This window comes from Pelophylax lessonae (assembly GCF_965119305.1).
Source record: "Pelophylax lessonae genome assembly, chromosome: 2".
NCBI lineage: Eukaryota > Metazoa > Chordata > Amphibia > Anura > Ranidae > Pelophylax > Pelophylax lessonae.
Window position 1 is genome coordinate 721,407,292 of NC_138769.1, and position 12,500 is coordinate 721,419,791.

Here is a 12,500-nt window from a genome sequence, read left to right on the forward strand (position 1 = left end):
AGTAGTACTGAGAGAGCAGCGCTATAGTAGAGCCCTGCGCGGGCCTGTTTTCTTAAACCCGCTGAATGTATGACCAGGACCACCCACATTCGCAACCTGTGTGTTCCACACCCGCCCGCACCCGCAATGTTTGTGTCCACTCCCGCGAACTTTTCCTCAGTGCTGGCCCTTATCTGCAGTCAAAGCCCTTATCTTATAATGCTGTATAATGATGCTGAAAAGAGGTCTTAAGGCCCGTACACACTTGACGGAAATCGGACGAAATATCTTACGATTTTTCTCTCTCTTGCTCAGCGTTCATAACCGTTTTTAGTTGACAGTGCATAAATGTTCATGAAATTTCTCGTCCGATTTTTTACATTTATTTTTGGGACATTTGTTCCTAGACTTCCGGGTCGTCAGCAACTTCATATCATGCGCTGTCTTTCGTATCCGATTTTTCGTGGACGTACTGCATACACATTAAACGAAAATTGGTCGTCTGGGAACGGACGATAAAAACTTTGGTGTTTGTCCCTCCGTTTTTTTCCGTTGGAAATGTTGGCATCGGCTGCTGAAAGTTGTGTACACACTAGCCGAAAATTGTACGATTTGACCTCGGACGCAAATTTTCGGCAGATTTTCTACTAGTGTGTACCCCATTTTAGAGTTATCATGCTCTCCCTGCAGCTATGGTTCCTCGTTCTCTTTTCCCAGCCAATAACCACATCATACAACGCCTGATACAGTGCCAGACCAAACCATTACAAACATGCTCTCCCCGCAGCTATGGTTCCTTCCTTCTCCAGCCAATAACCTCATACTACTCCTGATACAGTGCCAGACCAAACCATTACACAGAAAAAGGAGGGGCAAAGAAGAAAAGTCTTCCCAGACCTCGCTCTGCCAGCTCTCGTTACTCTTCTCAGGGTATGGTACGCTGAAAGTCATGTACCATACCCCGAGAAGAGTAATGAGAGCTAGCGGAGCGAGGTCGGGGAAGACTTTTCTTCTTTGCCCCCCCTCCTTGTCCTGTGTAATGGTTCGGTCTGGCACTGTATCCGCGTTGGTTATTGGCTGCGCTGGGGAAGGAAGGAACCATAGCTGCGGGGAGAGCATGCACAAGTACACTGAGTCCATACATCATACAGTTCCCCGCAGGTCTCCCGCAAAAATTCCTGACCGCCCGCAGCAATGGGAAAACCGCCCGCACCCAATGCAGCCCTCTACGCTATAGCATGAGGGAATTAGCTGGTGAGGAAGGAGCATCAGAGGATTGCAGAAAAGAGAAGAATCTGAAATACCCAGTAGTGTCAGGTTCTCATTCTTCCCCTCCCTGTAACTCTGCAGTTGTGCGATATGATCACTGCCTAAAGGGGACAATAGTAGTTACACATAAAGCAAAATAATATTCAAAATTACATGTTTATGCTGGTGACCGGGACTGTTTAAAGGATTGTGCTAGAATGACTTTAGTCCTAGGTTGTACCAGATGCCCCTCTGCACAGTTCTTCCCTTCTCTTCTTCAGTTCCGATGTCTTTATTCATAGATATTCATGCTGGCTCTTCTTTTCCCAGGAATATCTGGCTGGTACCCAGTAATGTTACCCGAGGATTCCACGTTTTCTGGCACTGCAGGTGTCTTGAGCAATGTGGTTGGAGGTCTGGAGCTTTCAGTCAACTTTGCTCACCATTCGGACAGAGATCGAGTCTTGGAGGTGGCTCGAGGCTTAGGATGGAATGATGTAGAGGAGGAGGTTGGTGGAAGTGTAAGAGATGGCTGGGAAAAAGAAGACTTGGTCAATCTATCCGTCACTGTTCCCAAAATCTGGCTTCCTGTTCACTCTCTCTTGCTGGCCGGACACAAACACATCCACAAGAAAACATACTGCTACCTGCGGTACAAGCTGTATGATAGAGATGCGGTCTGTTCGCAATTGAGAAAACCGGCCTTCTCAGAAGATGGCCAACAGGCCACCATAGTGTTTGAGCAGACTAGGAAGATAGAACTGATGAAGCATCAGCCATTGGTGTGGTACCTGCGAGAAGAGAAGTTGGAGATCCAGATCTGGCGCTCTTATGGGAAAGACACTAGCGGGCCAAGACCTCAAGATACCGACCGTCTCCTTGGTTGTGCTTATGTGGACATGACTGCTCTGGCAGAAGCCACCTCCCGAACACTCTCTGTTAGCGGTAGGTCACATAAAAATGGAATTATTGTCATATCATTTTCTCCCAAAATGTATTTTGCCTTTCAAATACAACAGTAACATATCAAGGTTCGTTTTATGTTAGCCAGGACTATTACCCTATAATTTCTATGGAGACTCCAGCAGGGGGTGGGTCAATTAACCACTTCTGGACCGGAAGGATTTGCCCCCTTAATGACCAGGCTATTTTTCACAATTCGGCACTGCGTTACTTTAACTGAAAACTGCGCGGTCGTGCGACGCTGTACCCAAATAAAATTGACGTCCTATTTTTCCCCACAAACAGAGCTTTCTTTTGGTGGTATTTAATCACCTGTGCGGTGAACTTTTTAGCATTTTTTTTGTTTTATTTTTAGAGTTGAATTCCACTTTAATAAAACAATAACTGTGGCGCTAAACCCTATGTAAAAGTCCCAAATGAATGAGAAAAGAGCAGTCCATAAAGATGTATCCCCACGCTTGAAAACAAATGAGGCAACTCCAGAGCTAAAGAACCACCACCAGAAAGCATTCTAGTAACACCACTCCTTACCAGCTGTAGTTGACCCCCATAACAGAGATCACATGCGCCCAGAAAGTAGGTTTTGAGACAGGAAGCTTCCCACTCTGATCTCCGTTGACAGGCTCAAAGGATGGTATAATATGTGAAAAAAAGGCAGGGACATCACATAGCGCAGACTGCTAATTGCACTTTATTCCCACACATAAAAGTGACACTTACAGAATATGAAGAGAAATCTCACATCCATTGGTAAACATATAGAGACCTCCCGATGTTCCTCGGCGTTCCCAGCGTTGACCACCCGAAAGATGGCCGCTACGTCTCCTCCACGCTGCGGCACGCGTCACCAAGAGCGCCACCCGACGCACGTTTCGTCATAAAAAGATGTCGTCAAGGGGTGTGGCCTCAAGGTGCGCTCGTGCCTTATAAAGCTGCGGAGGAGAGCGGATCACGATCTTGATTTAGTTCTCGATCCCCCCTATATTGCTTTTTGTTCTCTTCCCTTCCGGCATATGCGGTGGTTCCGGAGTGTGGATCGCATCTCCGACTTCCGGTTACCAATCGCTTCCGATTGATCCGCTCTCCTCCGCAGCTTTATAAGGCACGAGCGCACCTTGAGGCCACACCCCACCACGGTGTTTTAACTAGTGAAACTACTTGCAATAATCCTAAATTGATCTTCAAAGCGGAGTTCCAGCCTCAAAACGAAATTTTGCCATCCGCTTGCTCTAAGTAACCTGAAAAAGAATTGGATAATGACAATTTTTTTTTTGCTGTACTTGCCTTGTTTTTGAAGAAAATATACTTACCTTCCTTTTACTTCCTCCCTCTGCGAACACGGCCCGCGCCATCACTTCCTGCTTGCATTGATTCCTGGGAGCTGAATGTCATCGCTCCCAGGAGTCAATGTGCCTGCGCTGGCCCTGCTCGTCACTTCCGGTTCAGTCGCGTTATTACCTGCAGAACAGCTTCTGGGCATGCCCAGAAGCTGTGCAGGGATGACGTGCCTGCACTGGAAGTGACGAGCAGGGCTGGCGCAGGGCATTCTGGGACTCTGACGTCACCGAAGAGGACGCTTCGGCTTCAGCTGCCCACACCTGAGATGGCAGCGCTGGACAAGACATTTTCAAGGTAAGTATTTATTCTAAAAGGTATTTTTATCTAAAAAAAATTTTTGAGGATGGAACTCCACTTTAAGTGCAGGAAAATCAATTTTATAACATACATGCAGTGAATTCATCTGGTCCAAATCCTTTGGGTAGTTGAAAATGAGGTTTTCGATCCTACAAAATAAGAAATACTGCATGATAATTACAATACCAGATGTGTTCTACGAATTGACCCTAGTGTGTTTTCTATGTGGGTAACCATCTATCCCTCATCTGCAGGTGTTTATCCCCTGTTTAAGCGCAATGTGCCCAACCTGCAGGGGGCAGCGGTGAGGGTTCACCTGTCCCTGAGCTCAGCCTATCACCCGTCAGTCACTGCCCATCGCACAAGCTCTGCAGAGGATCAGAGCCTCTCTGAGGAGGAAGCGGCACAGGACACTTCGGTGGAGGACGACCATAGAAAAGAGGATCGTACTGAAAGTAAGAAATCCTCTCCAAGGGGTGAGGGTCCACCTGCAGTCCCTGACAGTCAGCCAGTGTGCGTGGATGTAGAAAACACATTTGCTGTGAACATCATTGTTGAACGTGCAATGCATCTCAGCTTGAAAGGTATGTGATCCCATTAACATGCTGTACATTACCACAATAAGGAAGCAGACTGTTCCAGAGGCATGCATTAAAGAAGACCGGTCATGTGCGCAATATACAATCTGCGTTGGCTGACCTATCCACCTGAAAATGCTTGTTGCCTGGATTCTTGCATATGCTTACTGAATAAGAACCAGCAGGCAACCAGTGATGTCAGAATGCTTTTTCCCCTTACTGCATCTGTAAGCTGTTTTAGCATATATAATAAAGAATGCTTGCTCTCATGTACAATAAAGTATTTAAAGTGGATTTAAAGTATTTAAAGGCAAAACTTCTTTATTTTTTTTTTTTAGTTTTAGGTAAGTTAATGAAGGGTTAAAGCTAGGGGTGCACCAAGTAAGGGACGGCTGAGCCAGGACTCAGCAAAACCGGATCGGCCCATGGATCGGCAGCTCCGTGCAAGTAAGGGATGGCTGAGCCGGGACTCAGCAAAACCGGATCGGCCCGTGGATCGGTTCATTTTACCGTTCCCCCCGATCCAGCTATTGTGGCAGTATCGGCGCCGATATCCGATCCTAATATCGGATCGGTGCATCCCTAGTTAAAACTCCTGCCAGGTTGTTTTTGCGGTATGTCCCCCATTAGGGAGATGCAACAGGAAATCTCCGCTTGGGTAATTCCCATCCTAGTTGTCCTTGGAACAGGTGTCCCCATTGAAGGATTTACCTTTGCCCTTTGTTTTGATGTAAACCCCAAAGCTGATTTTCCCCCACCTTCTGGCCCAGCTAAAATAGCCACCAGGGCAATCAGTGAGGCATTACCCCCCCCTCCCCAATCTGTTCACAGATAGCGAAACAACCCTGACAGAGGTTACCTTCTAAATTTAAGACTAAGAATAAAATGATTTGCCTTTGCATACACTTAAACCCCTTTCCCCCCTCCCAGCGCCTGTTTAAAAAGTTCTGAAAGGGGGGGGGGGAGTGTGCGAACAGGATCGGCGATCTTGTGACCACTGTGATTGGCTGTCACAGTGGTCGCATGATCAGGAGCCTGATCTTTCAGCTACCAATCATTGGTCGAGATTGAGAGCTCATAGTGCAGAAACCTCAGCCGCCCGGTGACACATTAGTTTAAAGTGTGGGCGGTAAAGCCCACCGTTTTGTCACCATACATATGTGTTAAGTAAAAATTATAATTGGGTCCCTTTCACTGATGGACCAATCCTTAAAAGGCAGACCCGGTCAAACCATCCATTGCCCTCTTTGGAGTGGCGGATGTCAGCAGACATGTGGTCCCTTTTTTACCCGCTGACAATCCAATCCAGTTTGCTAAAGACAGATGGGGAACCTGCTCCCCATCTATCAATCTTATTATGTTTTTGAGATGGTGGGTTTTGTATTGTCTAGATAGTTGTGTTTAATAAAGTTGGTTTCTATATTTATATTTCTTTATTAAGTTTTTCATATATTACAATTACAAGTAAAAAAAAAAAAAAAGGGTAACAGAAGCATTTCATCTCTCCAGACGCTGGAGAAGTATCCATACAAATTGACTTTGAAACATTTTACCCATAAACCCTTTCACCCATTCTCCCCCTCTTTTCCCCCTACTACTACTCCTTGTTCTACTAACAATCCTTCTCCTATTATTTCTTTGTATTCCTCTGTCTCTTTGAAGCTCTGCCACTCGTCCCAAATTTCTATTTCGATCCCATGATCTTCCTCTCCCCAATTCCTTAGAGATTCTAGTTTTCTTGTTTTTTCAACTCTGACCACCCACTCTTTACTTGATGGGGGTTCTACTTTTTGCCATTTTAAGATAATTAGGCTTTTAGCTGCATTTAGTAGATGGGGCACTAGAGTTTTCCTATATTGTTTCACTGACATCTGTGTTCCGTGAAACAGGCATTTCCAAGGGTCTTCCGGAATGTGCTTTTTTGTAATTTTTTTTATCAAAGATAAGACTTCTTTCCAGAATATTTTAATTTTTGGACATTCCCACCATATATAAGATATTGTCCCAATCATCTGGCATCCTCTCCAACAATCTCTAGAGCTCTCGCTCTGAAATCTACCCAATTTATCGGGGGTGTTATACCACCTAGTAAGTAATTTATAATTCATTTCTTCGGTGTTTGTATCTATCGCCGATCTATGTACGAGCTGTAAGCTTCTATCCCAGAGAACATCCTCGCTGCAGGGTCCAAGATCTTTCCCATTTCTCTTTTAGTGAGGGCCCTACCTCCTTTGTAATCTTTAGCAAGATTTTATAAACATTTGAGACACTGTTTGCCACCCTATTTTGAAACACAAAGCTGTTCAAAGGGTCTCAGATCCCCCAGATCTCTTAGTGGTTGAGGTAGTGTAGCAACGAAATGTCTCAACTGTAGATATCTCCATTCATTTATTTTCCAATCCTCTTTTATTTGTTTTAATTCTTCAAAAGTTATAAGTCTCCCTTGTTCTATTACATCTCCTAGTCGGGCTTCCCTATCTTCTGTCCAATTACCCAATTCCTTTCCTTCTGCCGGTGTAAAGTTGGTTTCTACATTTCTATACATGTGTCAGATCACCGGGTCCTGTTATACCTATCTATGGATACAACCTATAGAGCAGCCTACTCAACCTTTTCAACACAGAGAAACTTTTGAAATAAGTTTCTGGTCTCGGGGAACCCCTGCTAAAAATTTAAATATCTACAACTCATGACACATTAGTGTGACAGTCAGTGGGAAGAATGCTCCTTACTCTTGTCATCATTGGGAAGAATTACCTCCTTACAGATAGCTAAAAGGAACAATGGTGTCATTGGAACCTTATCTGAGAGGCAGAAATTTCTCAAGGAGCCCCTAGCAACCTCAGAAGGAACCCCAGGATTCCACGGGACCCTGGTTGAGAAACCCTGATATAGAGTGTACATTTGAGGTTGAGCTCAGTCAGGCTTTTATGGTTTCTTTTTCATATATACAGGCATATGTGTGTATATATTGGAGATTGACCGATTATCGGCAACACCGATATATCGGGGGCTGATATGCACTTTCCCCGATATATCGGAATCGGCCTTTTGATTTGCCGATATTTTGGGAAAGTGCTGTACTGGAGTGATGGCTGCAGCTAGAGGCATCACCCCGGTACCGGCGTCCATAGCTGACGGTCGGCTGTCTTGTAATGACAACTGACGCGGCTGAGAAGCCACTCGGCTGTCATTACAAGTAGCGGGAGGGCACATCCCCCCCTCCCGCCTCCTTCCGCGGCTCACCCGGGTCTCCCGTCCCACCGGGAGACCCAGGAATCCTACCTGCACGGCCGCCGAAGACCCGATCAAAACAGCATTTTGCTCTGTTTGGGTCTCCTTGTAAACAACCCGGAAGTGATGTCATGACATCCATTCCGGGTACTCGGCGCCAGACCAAAGCTGACCGCATTCAAAACAGCCAAACTTGGCGTTTTGAATGCTTTTCAGTGCCGAGGAGGGGTTTGGGGTCTTTTAGACCCCCAGATTCCTCCTCAAGAGTTCCTGGAAAAAAAAAAAAAAAAATAGTTTTACATGCCCGAAAATATCGGCAGATATCGGTCGGTCACTAGTGTGTGTGTGTGTGTGTGTGTGTGTATGTATATATATATATATATATATATATATATATATATATATATATATATGTGTGTGTGTGTGTGTGTGTGTGTGTGTGTATATATATATATATATATATATATATATATATATATATATATATATTTCTATATCGCTCATTGACAGACGTAGTCCTCGGTGATACAGCACCTTCGGGTTATGTTGCCTCCACAGGAGTAGGACTAGACAGGAAATGAAAAATGCTCTGGCCACACCCCAGGGGCAGTCCCCGAGGGTATATCCTCTCTCTCTCTGCCACAGCAAATCAGTTTTTTTCTGTCTAGTCAGGAGTAAGGACCTAGATACCTTGCTGGGATCTTCGGTCCTGGCAGGATTTTTTTCTTATAAAAGAATTTTTTAAGACAGCTTTTTTTCTCCAGTGTTCCTGTGAGATCTTCAAGCAAGAAAGCTGAACTGGGCGACGGGCGGGATGTTGAGATCCAGTGGTCACCCCAGTTCAGCCTACGAGCGCGTGCAGGCCATAGCTCCGTGCTGGGTCGGCCGCGACATAGTCCCACTGGACGGGGACTGACCCTGCGAGTTAAACGTCTCGCTGAAACGCCAAAGACCATGAGTCACGGCGCCCGTATTGGTCGACAGCCCTCCTACCTCGGTGGAGAGAGGTACTGTCAGGAGTTGGCGCCCGCCTGGTTCCGGTATGGTGAGTAGTATGTTCCCCCTTTCCCCCTGACGGGTCTTGTGGTGAACGCGGGCCCCTCTCTGTAATGGTAAGGATGGGTTCCCCTCTATCCTACAACATGTCACAGATCCCCCTAATTGAGTGTGATTTTTGTGTACAAGAAGCCAGGAGGCTTGGTTTGGGAGCTGACAATCTAATTGTAAAAATGTGTAAATGATTGTAGTCAGTGGCAGTACTAGAACTTTACTGTGATAGTATAAGGTATCCTACCTGTCAGTAGCCACAGGGCGATGTCTATACATGTATACTGCATTCCAGATCATTCCTCCAGCTAAGCAGATGCCTCCCGACGGCCACGGACCGCATACGGCCCGCTAGGGTCCGGTACCTCCGACCACGCTGACCACCATGAGGGTGAAGGGTTGTGAGGCCAAGATCCTTCTGCAGACATGTAGATCGCACGAGGCCGCCATTTTGGTGTAGCCTCGTGTCTCCAGCATGGGGGCGGCCATGTTTGAGGTGACTCAAACACCTCATGGAGCCAGGGGGAGGAGCCGGCAGGCGTGTTAAGGGGCGGAGCCGCCTCTTTTACCCAGGAAATAGGGCCAAAGACTTCCTGTCTGTAACAAGACAAGCACTGAGCAAGCTGATGAAAACTTCTGTGCATCAAGGATGAGCCTTGGGGTCTGTCTCTCTCGCTGTGGGGTCCAAAAAGGCAGGTAACACTGAGGGGCGCTGTTGCGACTGGGGGACACAAAAAAAAAAAAAGTTTTTTTTTTTACTTTGTCATTTTTTGTCGCTGGCAAGTGTCTTGTATAATCATTGACCCTGCCGCATAGGTATCCCCACCTGATCCCCTCAAGGTGGCCGCAGGACCCTTCAGTACCCCACTTGTTTTTAATGCATTATCGGCAGTTTTGGAGTCTTTGGTACCCCGGGTGGAGGTGGCCTGTCAGGGACGGGGATCAAGAAGCGACCCCCGCCTACCCCTATTGTTTATCAGATACTTCAGATACAGATTCGGAACTGGTCAATGCAGTTGCAGGTCCCTCTTAGGGGGCTGTTGTCTCAGGTAATATCTCCTCAGCAGTGAGGAGCACGTTTCTGCCTCCGCCATAGCACAAGAGTGGTGGATGCACTAGTTGTGTCCGTCCGGGAAACCTTTAGTCTTGAGGTTACACCGGCAGAGGTAGCTGAAACTGAGATTCCTTTTTTGGTACTTGTTAGCCTACCAAAAGGGCGAAGGATTTTCCTTTACCCAAATGGGGTCGTTTAGAAACGAACCCCTGTTATTTCCAAACGCATGGCTAGGTGCTATCCGTTTGAGGAATTCCTCTTTATAGGATAGACGGTACCACCTGCTGTCTTGCCACAGACTGTTAGGATAAAAAGACCTCGTAACTAACGAGGACCTTCCTTTTCTGCTCATATAGAGTTGTTCGTTCCGCGAGGGCGGGCGATAAGGCGAAACCCTCCAAAGCCCCTTTAGAGGGGTTTCAAAGGGCGCTGGTCGGGTATACAAAGAGTCCGGCTCAGCCAAGCCTGAAGAATATAGCCTGATGCGCCCCTACCCATCTCTGGGGTGGGGGGGGGGGATGTCTTCACCGGTTTCTGGAGGACACAGGATCGAGTTTCGATCACTTCCACCGGTGCGATTCTTCCCTTCTAACATTGAACGGTTTCAGGGGTTCTATTCGAACCTATTCACAATGCCCAGGAAAGAGGGCAAGGTGCGTCCAAATCTGGACTTGGGAAGAAATAGAGTCCATCCGTACAGTGGTGGCCTCCCTGCATCAAAGAGATTTCCTGGCGTCCATAGACATATAGGATGCCTATCTTTATATCCCCATCATCGCAGGACATCAGCGTTTTTTTTCGCTTTCCCAAAGATCATCCCTGGTTCCCACCAGGAGACTGAACTATCTGGGCCTAAGGTTGGATACATCCTGGGCAAGAGAGTTTCTCCTTGCTGGGAAACTCCAGAAGGTTCAGTCAACGATTCGGATGTTGCTGTCCGTCAATTGGCTGGGACTGATGGTGGCCTTCTTAGAGGCAGTACCGTATACCCAGTCTCATTAATGGAATCAGAATTCCGATTCCCTGGACAATCGGATCTGGTTGAGCGAGCGGACCAGGAAGTCTCCGATGCTCAACCAGGGGAAGTCATTTCTTCCGATAGTATCCAGATTACCAATAAGGGTATCGGAACTGAGAGCGATCAGATTTTGTCTGATTTACTGGTTCGAGCAGCTCTAGAGCAGCCCGAATCGGATCCAATCGCATATGGCCTCTTCATCCAGAGGTTTTTCCCTAGCTGTCCCTTCATTGGGACATCCCGGATGTGGATCTGTTGGCACCTTGGCCTAACAGGAAGGTGCGGAGGTTTGTAGCTCGCGCCACAATCCTCTAGCGGACGCAGCAGAAACGCTAATCGTCCCGTGGGGGCAGTATCAGCTACGGCATGCCTTCCATCCTCTCAAGTTGCTGCGGGAACTTCTTCGCAGGATAGAGGTGGAGGGAATTCCAGTTATTCTGGAAATTCCGGATTGACCTCGTCGAGCCTGGTACGCCGACTTGGCGAGGCTAGTCGCGGACGCTCCTTGGAGACTTCCTCTCAGGGAGGATTTGCGGTCTCAGGGACCGATCTTCCATCTTGCTTTACAGTCGCTGCCTAATGGCCTGGCCATTGAGACCCAGGTACTGAAGGACAAGGGAGTGTCCGCTTCAGTTATTCCTACCTCCAGTTAAAGCAAGGAAAGCGACTTCCAGCACATGGAAGTCTTATATTGCATGGTATGAATCTATTGGATTTCCCCCACAGACCTATTCGGTGACCCGAATTTTGGTCTGTCTGCAACAAGGGGTTGAGCAGAAACTGTCCTTGAGCACTATCAAGGGTCAGGTTTTCGGCGTTAGCAATCTTCTTTCAAGAAACCTTTGGCTAATCATTCCTTGGTGCGGAATTTCATCCAGGGGGTGCGACATCTGGCTCCGCCAGTGTGCGCACCCTTACCGCCTGGTATCTTAATTTAGTGTGGTCGGTTCTTCAGAAACATCTCTTTGAAGATATTAGGGAGATTCCCTTGCTTACATTCCCAGAAGGTGGCCTTCTTGGTGGCCATTACTTCTGTACGCAGGGTGTCAGAACTGGCCGCATTATCCTGTCGTTCCCCAGATCTGGTGGTTCATAGGGATAAGGTGGTTCTTCTTCCGAATCCATCCTTCCTTCCTAAAGTGGTTTTCGTAAGACGGACTCACTTTTTGTGATCACGGATAGCCCTTGAAGGGGGTTGCCTGTGTCTGCCGCGACCATATCTACATGGATCAGTCAGATGGTGGTACAGGCTTATTCTATTAAGGGTCGGAATCCTCCGTTCCCTGTTAGGGCGCACTTCACTCGAGCGCTCAGTACTTCCTGGGCCTTTCGCCATCAGGCGTCAGTGGTCCAGGTATGTAAAGCGGCCACCTGGTCGTCGGTACATACCTTTTACAAAATTTTATAAAATTGATGTGATGGCATCGGCGGATGCCTCATTTGGCCGCAAGGTTTTGCAGGCCGTAATTTGAGGAGACCGGTGGTCTACCTCGAGGGTTTTTTTCTATTTGAAAATTTTTTTCTTGAGTCTCATCATTAAGGATGAGCATTGTAAACTTCTAGTTGGCACCGGTTGGCCCTTCTAGATTTGGATTTGATTTCCATTTTCCCACCCCTCATTTGTGATACTGCTCTGGGACTTCCCGAAGGTGCTGTATCACCGAGGACTACGTCTGTCAATGAGCGATAGAGAAAAATGGATTTTTGTAAAATCTTACCGTAAAATCCTTTTCTCTTAGCTCAT

The 12,500-nt window shown here is 47.0% G+C and overlaps 1 protein-coding gene across 1 annotated transcript in view; it reads left to right on the forward strand.

Moving 5' to 3' along the window:
- Nucleotides 1–12,500, forward strand: part of C2CD3 (C2 domain containing 3 centriole elongation regulator) — a 220,837-nt gene that overhangs the window by 140,900 nt on the left and 67,437 nt on the right. The window contains exons 23-24 of the mRNA XM_082245743.1: nucleotides 1,558–2,172; nucleotides 4,080–4,409. Of these exons, the coding sequence (XP_082101869.1) occupies nucleotides 1,558–2,172; nucleotides 4,080–4,409 (945 nt within the window). The remainder of the gene's footprint in view (nucleotides 1–1,557; nucleotides 2,173–4,079; nucleotides 4,410–12,500) is intronic.